General features: G+C 42.3%; 1 protein-coding gene across 2 annotated transcripts in view; it reads left to right on the top strand.

Moving 5' to 3' along the window:
* fbxl17 (F-box and leucine-rich repeat protein 17) overlaps positions 1 to 16,408 on the top strand; it is a 146,330-nt gene that overhangs the window by 88,977 nt on the left and 40,945 nt on the right. For both annotated transcript variants that reach the window (XR_015065871.1, XM_085910009.1), the window contains exon 9: positions 10,109 to 10,185. Coding sequence is in view for 1 of the 2 variants with exons in the window: in XM_085910009.1 (XP_085766135.1) it covers positions 10,109 to 10,185 (77 nt within the window). In the remaining variant the exon portion in view is untranslated. The remainder of the gene's footprint in view (positions 1 to 10,108; positions 10,186 to 16,408) is intronic.

The raw sequence follows: 16,408 nt of genomic DNA, 5'->3' as shown, positions 1-16,408 counted from the left end.
TGGGACGCAAACGGGTCCAAGTCTACTTCTGCTGTGCATGTGTGTGTCGATATGCACATGTTTGTTTAAGCATGCAAGAAAAATGATGTATGCAAGGAAATGATCTTTTTTTTTTTTCCTCCGCCGTCTTTCTGCAAGTTATTTTTTATTCCAATTTATGCTTCTGTTTTTTCAATCAACTCCCCGAGTTTTGGCAGCGTCGTTTTCTCCATCGGTTCGGCCTCCTTAAATGTCAGCTGGATGCTGGGAGGTGCTGAAAGGTGCTTGGATCTCCGAGCGTATCTTTCAGAGGTTGAAATGTGTATTTTTTACGCAGGCGTTTTATCACCCTGCACAATTACGACAGTCTGAATTCACGCTGATTGAAATCACCTAGCGTGACAGTAGGGATGGTCCAAAGTATGGGTCGGCTTGGAACCCGCAGACACGCACGCATGCCAGTGCTCGTCACGTCGACAATCTCCATGCATCACAGCGTGCTGATTGCGAGGCATGCAAACATGTTCGCATGTCAGCGCGTTGCCTATTATGTTGGTTTATGGCTTCGGAAATTAACATTCTCCCTGGCTTTTTTGTCTCCTACGGGAGAGAATGATACACACTGTAAATCCGCTTGAGCTGCGTGAAGTGTCATGACGCATTACACACCCTTATACCTTGGCTTTTGTCTCATTGTGATAGCCGTACCACATCTTCCCATCTAATTACGCACACGAAACATTTGGTGGAAAAAATCTCGGCCCAAAAGCGCCCCCTCCCGTGCTACCCATTTAGGGCCCACGCTGAGTTTGTAATGAGCATAGCTAGCACGAGATTACAGTCGAATACGATATGGCGTTTGGGAAGGATTTGCTTCGATTTGAGGCCGAGCAGCGCGATGGAGTACGCTTGAGCTCTTTTTGCAGGCCGGGTGACCGCCGGCCTCCCTACTGTTCGTCTCCTGTCATTTGTCATAGCCTTTTACTCAACACTGCTAATGTGTTTCCCGGCTAACACGTATCGCCCTTCAGGGGGTGGTTTCTCATACAGGAACTCGACACTCTGGACTATACAGAGACGCATTGAGAAGATTACTATGAAAGCATAACGGGTAGACGTGAAGACTAAAGAAGAAGTGATAGAAGCAGCTTTGGCTATAAGGAAAAAGGGCTGCATTACATATGTGATGGTTTGAAGCCCCCCCCCCCTGTGAAGCACAAGAAGAGGGCAGCGGGGCAGAGACGAGGTGCAAGGAATCAAAGAAACCAGAACAGAGGAGAAAGAAAAGACTGAATAGGAAAAGAAGGATAAACATGAGAATAAAGGTCCAAAAGATGTCTGGTTGTTGAAAGCGGTAGATCACAGAGCAACATTGAGACAGAAGAGAGAACGGGGAAGAAAGTAGAGAGCAAGGACTCTTATCATCTGGAATCTATAGAGAATTGATGGGCAGAAGATGATATAGTCCCATACATCACACACTGTCTCATAAAAGCTGCACCGCTGTTGCTGTTCCGACTCTGTATTCTCCATCCTGTATGTCCAAATAGTTCACCAGCTGACTAAATATCTCTTTTTAAGGATGCAGGTTCTAATATCCACTGCTGTGGGAAAGAGACGGGGATCAAAGGCACTACGTCGGCAAGCAAATTCTTTCCATTTCATTTGGGTTAGGAGCTGAAGGTTAGGGAGATAAAATTGAACAAGCAGAATTCAATCAATTCCGGCGTTTACTTTTCTAAACGGAATAGCCACAAAAGGGAGGAACAGAATCCAAATAAGGAATTTCGATTTTTAGTTCTTTGAGTAAAAAATTGCTCTCTCTTTAATGCCACTTGTGGTGATGAGAATATTTTTGTTTCTTTGTGTTGATGAGTAATTGTAGACATTTTCAAATTGTGTTCCTTAAACAAAACATGACAAAAATTATGTCACGTGCATACCGGAAAAAAAAAAGAGTGGTTCTATATCAGGATTTCAGTCTCATTTCTGAAACCTGTCCTCCCAGTCATTTTGTTTCAATCTCTTCTTACTCTTGTCTCAAGCATCTCAAGCTTTGCCCGCTTCAGGCTGATTCAACAAAATTCACTTAGCTATCAACTTTATTGGATTATTTTGTGCTTGAGATGGCATCTTTGGACAGGCAAACGTAGAGTCGAGCATCTTCAACAGAGATAAACTTTCCACTCTCTTCTTAGCCATCTTGCTAATCATTCTAATATCCCACAATTTTGCGTTTTGAAAATCCATTCCAAATTGGCAGATGGGATCTTTCAAAGGGTGTTTGGTTCAAGAAGCTATGTTTTCTTGAGTGCCCAATGTCTGTATGTCACCAGAGTCAAACGCCCCCGTCGTTATTACCATTGTTTAGCTCACAATTTCTCATTAGTTTCTTCCTTCTGTTCCTAGTGGAGGCAACAATTGGATCAGTAGTGTGTTTATAGTTTTTATGCCTGAGCTCCATTCCAATATTTAACATTTTTTTCGCATGCCGGTTTTATTTGTTTTGCTCACATTGTTTACTATATTCTGGCAAGGCGTGACATTTTCATGTTAGGATAACAGCACCGAGGGAATCGAAGGTGTTGCGTGATGTAATTGAAGCGATGCTATTCAGTGATAACATCCAGTTGGAGTAGGCGTCGTGTTTATGCCGCTGCATACATTCTACCTCCGGCGTAATCTTTTTCACGTGATAGCAATTTTAAACTGCTGATAGAATCCTACGTTTGACCTTAAGCCGGTGATTCCCAACCACTGTGTGCTACGAAGGATAATCAAATGTCCTGTGGGATTCATTTTTCCTCAAATTATCATTCTTGTTCTCCATCCACTGTACTCCACCGACGTGAAGTCACCAAATATTGATGAGCAGCCAAGAATAAAGGGTTCATGGATACCGCCATTACGTGCAGCTCGAAATCACTTTCGACTTGATGAGGCCTTGGATTCATGTGTTCCAGCGTGGCACTGCTACAATAAACATGTTGGATGAGTTAGATGGACGACCTTGCGTCTTGCGCAATGACGGAACTGCTCGCCGGGCTGTCATCTGGCAGCTTGACTGCGGTTTGAATGTGGTCGTCTCTGGAGCCTCTCCCTGTAGTTTCTCTGGTTTATCATGTCCAGATAACTTTGCTGCGGGACATGCTTGTAGTCAATAGCGTCTGTGGTGTCATTCAACGCCTGTCATTTGGCTCTCAAATGAAACACATTCAAGTTGTGGAGGTTTTGGGAAAACCTGAAATCTAGATGGCTGTTTTACTTTCCCCTTCAAGGGGTTCAGTGAGTAACAGTGATTGGTTTAAAATTGCAACCTGTTGAGTGTTGACAAGGAAAGTACCGTCGGCCTGGCTCACTCGAAATTCTGATATCCTTTAAACAATCCAGTGATTTCCTACTGAGGTTAGGAGTCTTTTTTATATTGTCAATTACTATTTGTGACATAAGGAACTAATTCCTTTTGCTCAAATGTGAAACTGTCAGCGTTGCAAACTTATCTCTTAAAAGGAGCTTGTATTTATTTTGCTTTGGACCTTGACTTGCTTGGCTGCGGAATCTTGTCTTGGATCGTGAAAATGATTGTCGTTCCCTGGAAGGTCAGAAATTCCTAAAGGTATAGATTGATTGGAAATTGCATTGAGTAAGGAGCTACATCATCGAAATAAAACAGATAACTACGTATTTAGCCTCGTATTTTTGGAGGGAACGAGAAAAAAATGGCAACCGAGCTCCTCTTAATAGCTCACCACATTTGTGATGACAGACCAGTCTTCTTATTATGGGAACGGTAGGAGTCCATTGATCCGGTTTTGCCACCCTGGCGTGCGTGCTGCTAATCCTAATGAAGCCGCATCCATCCAACAGACAAAACAATTAGGAGCTTTTATTCTTTAAACACAAGATAATGATTCATTCTAAGCTCAATACCATCTCCCATTGCCAGTCATAACCATGACACTTTTCGAACATAGCATAAACATTGTGCTTCTTGCATCTTCTTGTCTAAAGTGAGAGGGACAGTATGTGTTGGTAAGCACTCATTAAAACGAATGGCAGTAATCAAACTGCAAAGCCATTAGCCATGGCTGAGCAGACAAAGTGTAGCGCGCCGTTAGTTACGTGCGCCATCGCCACGATGTACATCAGCTGTCTGCAAAGTCACGGGACTGAGGAGTTTTGTACAGACTACCAGCTGATTGCTTCAGGGCCTGGAGCAAGGTTGTGTTATTTACTCTTAATTAATTGAGGTGTTTTGTAATTAGTGCCGGTTGAAAATCATAAAATGATACTGTAAATCGTTTTTTAAGTGACATTGCGGTATTTGTAAAAAAAAAAAAAACCCAACAACAACACACATATATTTACATGATTCATTTTACAGTAAATCTGTAAATTTTTTATGATTTAGTGTTTCAGTATAAGAGTCCAGGTGGACCCTGGCTAGCGCTGCGTCTTTGCTGCCAAAAAGACCTTGCTCCGTCTTATATTGCTTTCATTGAAGGACGGGCCTGACAACCACAGTTTTAGTGACGTTGGAAGGTTGCCTGGGGAGAAGTGAGTCATTTACAACATGTAACAAATCCACTGGCAAAGACAGCTAAAATTCATTTTAAGAACATTGTAGACAGAGAAATGTGGGGGTAATTTAAAATGCTGCATTTTCAGCACTGTGCTAGAATAACCAAATATTCCCTTTGTGAAAGGGACTGCCTGTATTCGGGAAGTTATCAATTCACTATGCAAATAAGACAATATGGAACCTATATGGATTGTGAATTGTTACTCAGGGGGTGGGGGGGTCCATTCGATTCCTGGAAAAGTCAAAAGGAAAATTCATTCTAACGATAGTGACATCAACTCGTTTTTTCCACGATAGTCCATGCAGCTGTTGTGTCGTAATTTTTTCTGAATCTCGACGATTGACCCTGTTGTGATTTTTCAAGTGCTTTGTTTTTGACAAAATCTGAATTTTTTTTTCTCTCTCCTGACACATTTGCCCCAATTCTGAATACAAAGACATTGTTATATTGATATTTAAAAGAAATACTTCACAATATTAAACCGGAGACGTTGAGAACAGCAAAACTGTCACATGAAGTTTAGCAACAATCCCCCTCCCCTCTCCCCTTCCTGTCATTCCCACAAAGCTGCCTCAAAGCTTCTTGAGCATGGACATCACGCAGGCCCGTGTGAGTTGGCACGGCAACAGGCTGTCTGTCCATTTGGGTCAGCTTCAAGTGAGTAACTGCCACTTAACCCCACTAAGTCTTTTTTTGATCAAGATAATCAGCCCCTTTTTCACTGACACTTGTTTTTGACACAATGTAGTCAGTCCCGCGAGTTAAGAGGTGAAGTTGAAGTCTTGTCGAATTAGCCAGCTTTTACCCTCCAAAGGCTTAGCAAGTATTTTTGAGCCAAACTTACATGATAAGACTTGACTTTTCATTCTGTTACTAGCTCCGAAGGCTTGCAAAGATGCCCATTCAGCTTTTTTTTTTTTTTGTCCCGTTGAAAACCTCAGCGTTAATAGGAAAGCCACAGTGACGGACATTTATAGTTGCTGTTATGACCCCTGTGGCACATTTTGGAGCTGACCAATGACAACCTGCTGGGCTGCCCTGCCATAATTCGCAAAATTGGTTTAAAACATGATGAACGGCCGCGGAACAAAATAGGAACGGGATTCTTTCTTATTTGTGTGGTGGGTACAGCGGGGCGGCCTGGGAAATCAGCCAGACCCTAATTGCTGCCGCAGACCCCCATTTAGACGATTGGAAAGCTCAAACAAATAACGATAAAATATGTATCTTGGAACATTGGCTTCTGGATTTAATGATTAGTAATATTGTGACAATAATAAATAATTTACAGCGCTCTGTGATTGTGAGTAGAATAATGTAGTCCTATTTTTGAAATCTATGAGATAGATGTTGTCTGTGGGGGTGTTTTTGTAGTTTTAACTTTGCAATTTATATGAAAGGCAAAACATAAAATAAAATGAGGTTTCATTGCAGCATTGGCAGGAAACATTAATTTGATACATTTTTAATTGAAGCACATGAAAGCAACAAAGATTTTTCATTGTTTTGTAATGTAATGAACATTTTCTTATTGACTAATATCTGTACTGCCTTTATTTGAAGATTTCTGCTGTTTTCTTGTTTGAAAATTCTCCTCCTTGAAGTGCCCCCTTTTCAGATATTAAATCTTTTTTTTTCACGTCCGTTTATTGGACTGCAATGAAAAAAAGTTTCTTTTGTCCAAAGCCCCGAACGTGAGAGAAACTCTTGAGGAAGCAGAACCTTGCTTCCCTACGCTCGGGCTGGGATTTATTGCCGGTATAAAGAAAATTTACTACAAGAATCATTTTGCGAGAGCATTTTCCTAAGAAGTGTAAAGCCTTGCTCTCGGCCGCTCCGCCCATCCATTTCATTAAGTCCAAAGACAGCCGCGGAAGTCTGAAGCCTCGTCTGTCACCTCCTCCTCCTTCTCTCGCTGCCGTTTTTATGTTTTCAACCTCTTGCTGGACCTTCAGCCGCTTTCCCTCTTCTGCGTGTCATGCTTCTCTTCTCTCCAAAATCACCCATATTACCATTCCCTTGCTTCTTTTGTACATCCAGACGGCCGTGTAATTGTCGGCTTGCCGTGTGAAGGGCCCAATGAGACGAGGCCTTGCTTGCGTACCTTCCCCGAGCGCCATTGCGCTTTTGTCCTTGAGCCGTTTTTGCGTTCTTGCTGAAGAGAAACGCTACATTTGTTGCTTGCCATCGTTCTTTGCGCTAATTACGGAACCTGGCTCCATGTGTATATCAACATAGCCTTATCTTCAAAATACACTCTAACAACAAACTGGAAACACTGAAAATCTCCAAGCGCATCGGAAACGTTATGAAAACGGAAATCCAACCGAACCCGAGGGAAATATCCCAAGGAAATAAATCTCGACACAATGTTCGGTTGTAAATAGGGAATTAACACAAAGAAAATGAGTTCCCCCAATCAGAATCAGACGTGGAGCTCATTCACGTCCTAATTTTTTTGAGGTTTGTTAGCCACTTTGTGATTTTAATAGACTATCTCCAATCCCTACTAGATATATTTGCCTTGAACTGCCTTAACCATTTGTACCTTCCAAATACCTTTAAATTTCTACTTTAAGTAAAGTGCATACATATTGAAGTTATTTCTCATCTGGATGAATTTGACGGATAGATTCAGCAAGGCCACTTATCAAGATGCACTTATTATATTCTAATAGATTAAACGTATAACGTCAGTAGTCACAAAGTGCCTCCCAACCTGACATTTTTCCAGGAACTAAACCGTGTTTAATTTCCGCTTGTGTGCAAATGTAGAAGTAAGATCAAGTGACATTTATGGAGCCCCACAAGCTATTTGTGCCGACAGCGCGGTGATACTCGGTGACCCCCCGGTGAGGCTCGCCACCTTGCTTCTGTCGCCTACCGCCTGCACCAATTACTCGAACGTTCCTTAGGTTGTCATGGAAACTCTGATATTGTCGTTTTTTTCTGCAAAATGAGACTGAGGTGAAAATTAGCTGACAACATGTGTCGTGTAAATGACATCTTTATTTTTTTATACACCACCAAACTCCTTGTTTTCCCAATTCACTTGGAATCCAAACCGCACCCAAACTGATGAAGTATCTGCGTTTTAGTATCACTGCATATTTAGTGGTCCGATTGACGACATAGAATACCAGCACCTATACTAAGATTGGCGTCAGTATTGCTACACTGCTAATCTCAACCTTTGTCCATTATCGAAAGCCGGCGGATCACTAATTCATGTCACCTGACATCGTTGGGAATGGGTGGGCGAGCGTTTGTTGCATGTCTCGGCTCTTTCATGTGGCTTGACCTGCCGACTCCTGACCACCGCTTTCTCCTCAATGTATCCTTCCTCCATTTCATTTGCGCTCACTCTCACCTTTTTAATGCATTTTTTTTCCTCCTCTCCCTCTCGCGTTGCTCTCTTACTGTTGTTCCCTTTAGCCACCAAATGGAAATTCCAACTTGCGCTCTTTCCCGCTGTGCTGTCTTTCTATCTTCTCTGGGTCCCACTCCTCAGTCACTGATGTCTGATCTAATTGCTTTTGCGGTGACCCTCGGGACCCCGGGAGCACAGAGTAACAAGCTCCCACTGGATGCAACTGTGGCTCGGCCACCGTCGCTGCATTCCTAAATCTCTCCTTTCTTCTCATCCCTTTGTTGCCGGGCTCTTTCTGGCGCATTTATTCATTAGCAGCTCCAATGCAGCTGCCCCCGAGACAGGCGGCTCGGTATTTCGGCTCAGCTGGCTCGATTGAATCTCGAGCGTGGGCCTGTTATCGTACATTGGTGGGTCGGGCTTGTCAGGTATTTTTCTGCCTTTAAAGACCATGACCATACAAAATCTTAAATTTAAAAAGACTATTTATACGGATGGTTAAATACAGTATCGCCAGCCAATGTCTAAAGGCAGCAAAAATAAGTCTTTTTTTTTTTTTTTTAACCAAATGTGAATAAATCAGTGACTGTACAAAAGAAAGCCTTTTTATTTTTAACCAAATGTGAATAAATCAGTGACTGTACAAAAGAAAGGCGTATCAGAATGAAAAAAGGGACAAACATAAACAGGACAAAATGGGAAGACAGAATAGAAAGCATGGCCTGATAACATTGAAAAGCCTCCCTGGACCTCAGCAACTGGAATGTAATAGAAAAAGGGAAATATAAAGATGCAGCCCAGTGAACTAAAGCAGATAGGCCAGTGCACATTTGAACAGCTTTGGCTTTGCCCTGAAAATAAGAATTTTAGAAATATGCTACACATTTGAACTTTACTCACACATCTGTCTCTCCCTGATTCCACAATGCAATATGTCACACATGGAAGGGCTGCTTTTACAAGCCCAGCCTTAAGAATCCCATCTTTCAAAAGGAAATGTTTCTTTATTAGATTCCCAGTTGATTTCAGTTCACTAGAATCTATAGTAAGCATGCAAATTTTTGCTTGCCCCGTGGCCAGATGAAGATGAGTGGTCCTGGAACATACACGATGCATTTCCAGCTAAGCAAAGCTGTCAGTCAAAATAAAGATCTCAAAAACAAACGCACCAAGTCACAAGACAAAAAAATAATAATTCAAGAACAAATGAGAAACAAAGTTGAGTGAAGTCTATCAATCTGGAAAAAATTATAAATCCATTTCCAAGGCTTTGGGAAACATGGCCATTATTCCCAAATGGGAGAAAATTGGGAACAGGGGTGAAACTACCCAAAAGGGGGCAGCCAACCAAAATTACTCCAAGACTGCAACAACAACCCATCCAGAGGTCAAAGAAAAAAAAAAATAGATTGTCACCCAAAAGCATTGAATCATCTTTGAATGGACAAATACCTCGACTGTATTTTTCCCTTCTCACTTGGAAAAGGCCTTTTTTTTTTTTTTTTTCTTGGGCGTCTATGTTAATTTGAATGTGTGAGCGGTGTGCTTTCCCTCTTCGGCTTATACATATTTATGAGAGAACACCAGCATAACGATCAAAACATTTTCTGGTGAAGGTTAATAGGTCAAACGTGTTGATCAAAATCCCGTTGTAGCACACACACTTCTCATTAGAGACATTTAAAGAGAATTGCTTGATACACACACTCTGATCTTCCCCTTGGCCCTCCCTAGTGTATACATTCATTTTACCTTTGCACACACACGCGCACGCACACACACACACACACACACACACACACACACACACACACACACACACACACACACACACACACACACGCACACAAACACACACTGCTCCTGTGGGCTCGCCAGTGTGCTGAATGCAGATCGGCCTCTTTGAAGTGAACAAGTATGCGTGTGTGCGTGCGTGCACTCACTTGCCGACACGTGCACGTCCAGTCGAGTTGTTCCACCGCATTCATTTAATCAGATCAGGTGTTAAATAATGAATGGCCGAATATGTATAGTGATGTGACCCCCAGATGTTCTTTTTAACCTCGACTGCCGAAGAATCCCATGCCCCCCCGTCCCCCTCCAAGCACATAACTGGGGGTAGCGGTTGGCCTGGTTGCAGATGCTTTAAATGTTCTTTCTGTGCTTTGCTGTGTAGGTGCGTGGAAATCATCGCCAAGGAGGGGAGGAGCCTGAAGGAACTCTATCTGGTCTCCTGTAAAATCACAGACCACGGTAGGCTACTTTCACTCGCCGTCCCTTTGTTGCCTCCGGCCTCCAACATCATTATCGTAACCGTTATTACCCGCCGACATCGTGCGATCCGGGGTTCATTTTTACATTTACAGCTTGGCCCACGTGAGGCTCGCAAACAGTAAAATTATGATTGAAAAGTTTTATGCAGGACGGTGTCGGATCTCCTCTGTGGTCTCCTCCTACTTGCTTCCCACTGCAGTTGTAGCATGAAACTTTTGAGTGCAGTTTTGGAGATCGGCATCGCCGAGGCACTTTTTTCATGAAGTACGTTAGCAATTTGGTATTGTGGGAACCCATTCATTGGAGTTAACTGGAATCAATGGAAATTTGAACGTTTTTTTTTTAGGGTCATATTTATATACCCCCCCTTTCACCATTTTGCATTCCCATAGTAGCAAACAGCTGGTGTAGTTTTTCAGATATGTATACATTTGTTATTATTCCCAATGTTATTTCAGTGGCATAAATTAATTTAATCATTTTTTGTTAGCATACTGACGCTTAGCTTTGTTCATTCTAGTTTCCTTTTTAACTCAAACAAACATACAACTATGCTGATATTTATAGACATACTTTATTCCTGTCTGGAACTGAAAATAGAAGAAAAATATGGAGTCGATGCGTATCTTTTGCAGCGATAACAGCTTCCACTTATCTGGGAAGATTTTTGACCAAATATCGGAGTGCGTTCGTGGGAACGTGTCTGTGGGAATTGTTGTCCATTTACACTTTCTGTTTTAATTCATACCATGACTAAACACATCCAGCATGACTTTATAGCGCTTGCTTTGTCATGACTGAGCGGTGAGGGGCCTTCCTTTAACGGCGATACACGATAGCAAGGCGACACGGGGGGATGGTGTGCAGCAATTTGAGGAATATCGTCTTCCGGGTGTTGCTTGTTGTGTCCTCCATGTAGCCACAGGGTGGCGACCCGGCTGATTACTCGACAACACGGTGACTCACGTGAGTTACCGTAGCAATAATCACCTTGGCCTTCCTGAACCTGAACCTCCAACAGCGTGGGCGTGCGTCCTGTATGGGTTGACAAATGACTCCCACATCCTTAAAGTACATTGAAGCTGCAGCAGCTTGCTCAGCCAGCCACCCTTTTCCTTTTCGCTCTCCGTCTCTCATCCTTTCGAGCAAGATGAATTGGTGATATCTGATCTTCTTCCTTGGCTAATGACCCCTTTGGCCCTAGCAAGCGTGGCCTTGTTGTTTTTTTGCATGTCCGTCCACAGTCACAAAGCCTTCTGCTGTAGGCGCTGCGAAAATGATTGGTGGGTTTCCTGCTTCAGTCGCTGATAAATTGAATAACAGAAATGAGATTTTACATCTGCCAAGCTGCTCCCTGCTTGTTTGCTGCTCCCTACTTTTTTTTTCCCAGCTCATCTCCTGTGCTAATTATTTTTATTAATGGCCTCTCTGAGTGCATTTGAGATGTCCGCAAGCTTCTTACATTTGCTTTGTAGCCTTTTCCAAGCGTGGACTTCCTGTGTCAGTTGATCGCAGGCTGGAGAGAAACGCGGAGACATTGTTAGATGACGCCAGCAGAAAGCTACGAAACATGTAATCTTAGCCCGGCTGCAGATGGTTCTTAGCGATTATTTCGCGAGGAATAAATGGAAAAGTCAAGACAGAGCCTTTTTGGGAGGTAATGATCTTGCTGAAAGCCCTATTAGTGGCATGAAAACAGCCTTCTTCCATGCTGGCTCCCATTCGTCAAAAACATGCAAACCAATTAGCATGAACGTGACTTTATGTTGCAATCTGGGCAGCCTTGTTAAACACGTGCATTCTGGGATTGACTTCTTCTGAAATCTAACCTTTAATTTCTTTGTCGTTGTCGTTCTTTCAAAAAAAAAAAAAAGACCTACTCGAGTTTCCACATGTGTTTTTGGGCTCATATTTTCTGGAATCATTTGAATACACATTCGACCCCCATCTGCAAGTTTTTCCTTCAGTCATGCATGTGGTCTTTTAGTTCTGAGCACTTTATTGTGATGACTTCTCTGTGTCAGGGCACTGATGGCGCTGTCAGCTTTTACTTTGGAGAAAACAGCCCAGTGCGTGTGACAGACATTTTTTCTGATCACCCCGTGGGCAGTTATTATTGAGCCCTCATGAGTGCTGCCTAGCAACAAGTGACCATGCAATCGTGACATCACAGGAATAATAATAATAAACTACAATTTGTCTTTATTCTGCTTTGAGTAAAAAGGAAGTTAAAAAGACTTGCAGAACCATACCATTTGAATACTAAGAGAGAAAAAAAAAGCTTTTATTTATAGGGTTCAAAACATTTGTCAACCTTTGTCTTTTGATTGTATAACAATAATATGTATTTATAAATAGGATATTGTGTGCCTTTTTTAAGTTTTTATTTATTTACTTATCTTGCCTATGATTTATTTTCCACACACACCTTAATTTGCATTTGAAATAAAAGCAGCATATCATCAGTTCGAAAGCCGATCCTGATGAGGAAACCTGCTGGGCCGCTCTCTCTTTCAGCGCGAATCATACCTCAGCAAGTGCGACCCCGGCACAAGCCGAGACCCGTTGTGTACCCGCGAGTCATCTGGAACCACTACAGTATTACACTCAATTGTTTGTATGACTAGCATTCATGCGCATCCACGTGTGTGCGCTATGTATTCGTCTCAGCGCACTCATCCACGGTTGCCCACCTGCTTTATGCGAATGGGGGGGGGGCACAAAAAGAGCGACCTCGCCACCTCTGTTCTTTACATATGGTAATTTCTTTTCACCCGCATGGCTGCCGACAACCTCTTAGCTTGTCAGTCGCGGCCTCTCATGTACATCTGTGCGAATGCAAGATGGAGTGAAGCACCTGTGGGAGAAGCCATGAATGAGAGAAAAGAAACCTGCGAGGCTCTTGGAAAAGTGGGAATAATTACATTGCGCTCGCAGAGAGCTGTAACACAAAGTCCTTTATACATTCTTTTTCATTTCTCATATTGACACAGTGACGCGACCACCATCTGGAGACTTTCGAATAATACGATTCACCTTTCAATCTCTAAGGTCTCTTAGAGTGAAGGTCCATAGATTTTATTTGTCAAATTGCGTTGTTAAAATCAAAGGCACTCGTTAGGCTAACGTTTGTATTGTAATGCAGTATGTTTTGTATTTCTGATTGTACCTCTTAATAGTTACATGCCACCCCAAAAATAAGGTTCTTTTCCAAAACTGGTTCTCGGGTTTGTTTTCGATCGAGGTTCTGAACCTGCGGCGACGGACGTAACCCACATTTGTCCGTAAATTGGAAAACGGCGCCGTCTCGGACTAACCTGCCATCTTTGGCCGCATGACCACATCTTCTTAATTGCTGTGTCAACTAGATTTTTGCACGCTGTTCATAACCGCAAATTCACATATGTTGCTTCCGTCAGAAATCAGGGCTCCTTGTAATTACCACCTGTCTGTGACAAACCCATAATGGGTCCGCAAACCACTTTTGTGAGTTGAGAATGCCCTTCCCAGTTTTTACTGTAAAGCATTTTGACATCATATTCACTTGCATCTCTCCAATATGCAGTCTAAGAACCAAATTCTCTGTTACCACTTTAATACAGAAATAAATTGAATTGATGTGGTGACAAAGATATCAGCTGCATGTAGTTTTTTTCAATTTTAGTAAGCCTGTATAAAAAAAAGCTGCCATCATCTGGCTGCTGCTACTTTTATACTCAACGGAATTTACTCATTGGAGTTCAGGTGAAATTTACAGTTGATCTGTTTTGTTTTCCAAGACCCCACCCTTTTTTCTTTTGTATTGATGATCACACTTTTTCTCCCTCTCTGTCTTTCATTACTCGCTTTCATCAGAGGCGGTTTCTTCTAAATGGCCTGAACAATGATGGATGACATTCTTAGCCACGCCTCTTTGGTCAGGAAAGCTCAAGCATGAAATATTGTTCTGTATGCATGTGTCATACAGTATGTGTGTTACTTATTATGGCTCGAGGCTAAGCTAATGTATTGTTTGATTGATTGAACGACACAAAAAGTCAATACCTGGGTATTTTTGTGTTTTGTCTTCCTTGCGAGGATGGCCTGAGAGGATGACGAGAAAACAAAAGCGTTGATCCACTGCCATGCTTTAATTTAAATACGTTGTTAATGTAAATGTTGCATTTTAGAGTCAATGTTTTCTGTAGGTGTTTTGTTTTGTTTGACATGCAGTCATCATAGAGGATGTGAGGACGCGTAATGAAAATGTTGATTTAAGGACGTGATCCTTACAGTATTTCCTCAACGGTGTGCTTAAAACACTGCGGCCGTCTCTCTTTGAGCTTTTACGTCCTGTCAAGTTTCACCGTTGTTTTCCTTCTGTCTCATTTGTTTACAATGCAGTTGTTCGCCGGCGTGCAATGAAAGCGCTGTGAAACATCTTGTGATGTAAACTCGGATAGCATAATGGCTTGTTTGCCCTGCTTTCGCACGGGCTTTCAGTTGGTAAATAATGTAACTCTCAAAAGCAGTCGATTAAAATGTGGGCGAGCGGCGCGGCAGATTTATGCTGTCTTCTAAGGGGAACGGGTCAATAGACAATCTGTGTCTGTATCACTGCTGCAGGGGTGGTTGCGTGTGTAATTGCGTGTGTTCTGGATTTAAAAAAAAAAAAAAAAGAACTTTCTTGGCTTCTCACTAATGTTTTGGTGGATCCATCAATTTTAATGACCTTTAGAGACAGACTGGAAACATTTTTTTGTATAGCTTATATGCAGGAAATAATTTATGCATCATTTAAGATGCTAGAGACATTGACATATTCTTTTTTTTTTAATCTTGGATATCAAAAAAAAAAAAAGGTTGACCTAGGTTTCTGCAACTCTATTGGAAAACCGAATGGCCATTAATCAGAACCTCCTGTTTGTCAAAATGCAAAGTTTATTAAGGCATCGAGTGGCTGACCCGTGAGGATTCCGGTGCTCGAAAGCTGGAGTTTGAATAACTGCAGGGTAAAAAACATTTAGCAACATGACCCCTGCTCAAGGGTATAATATGTCCGCTTCCATAGGCTGGGTTTATATATTTCCCATTTCCTTACATCAATGTGCTGCTGCTATTTGCGCATGGGCGAGCGGTGCGAAGAGGTGGAAATTGAATTAGTTTCCATATATTGTCCTCCCCGCTTCTCACTCCACCTTAAGCTTTTGCAGCTATATCTGTTTGCCTCATGGAGGGGCGGGGATGAAGATAGGCTGTGTGGGTTCCAGGCTTAGGTTTGCCAAAGCTGTTACCATTTTACCGTTCACATGTTTAGCACTGTTCCATTCAATCCTACGCATGAGTGTCTCCAAGCATGTGATGTAAACAATGGCCGTAATGTTTGTGGCAGTGAAGGGCCTTCCTAACCATAGGCCCCAACGCGCGTTGGTCAGGGCTTGCATGATATAGCAGCTCAATTTGTTCTCCCCACGCTGTCTTCTGGCTCACTCACTCACTTCCTGTCAGCTCCTAATAACACTAAACTGTAAAAATCTGCCCGTGGGACTCAATAACACAAAGTGTCCATGTTATTGTTTCTCATAAGGTTTTTTTATTTTTTTGCTTTTGTTTGGGAAGTGAAGTAGAGGTTGCGTTTTGGTTAGTAGGTTTTTTTTTTCATCCCCATCCCCTGATTAGCTCCTGCAGCCTCACATGCTCGCTTCGCCTCCAGGCAGGTGTAAAAGTGTCGTAATGACTTTGCGGTTTTGTCGTCTTTCTGCGGTGATCTCCTTTTTGTTTCCTAGCGTCTTCTTACCTGGCCATCTCACTCTCTCGTCTCCCGCCTCCTCTTTTCTCGCAGGTGCGAATGGAGCTGTCCTCCAGGTTACGAGGCTGTTGATGTGTGTTGGTGGCCACATTTTAGAGTGTTTAATAGTTAAAGCACCCCGTTGCCTGTTCTATATTTAGCTCTGATAATGTTTTACTGAATCCTTTGGGGAGAAAGTCACTTCTTTGTCTGTCTGTCTGCCATTATATGACGCAAAGTTTGTCCCACTGTTACCTGAAATAATCCCAGCCCAAGTATATATATCTTACTATATCTCAGTAAACTATTAGAATTTCAGTTTACGGTCCCAAATATGTGACTTTAAAGTTTTTTGGTTTTTATGTTAAAGCCCAGCCTACAAACTTAGCAGAAGGTCACCCTCTGCTTGATTTTTCTGCATGTGTAGAAATTTGT

Source organism: Syngnathus leptorhynchus, chromosome 4, assembly GCF_054491065.1.
Source record: "Syngnathus leptorhynchus isolate UIUO chromosome 4, UIUO_Slep, whole genome shotgun sequence".
Lineage (NCBI taxonomy): Eukaryota > Metazoa > Chordata > Actinopteri > Syngnathiformes > Syngnathidae > Syngnathus > Syngnathus leptorhynchus.
Note: the sequence above shows the minus strand (reverse complement) of the source record. Positions and strands in the feature narration are given on the sequence as shown.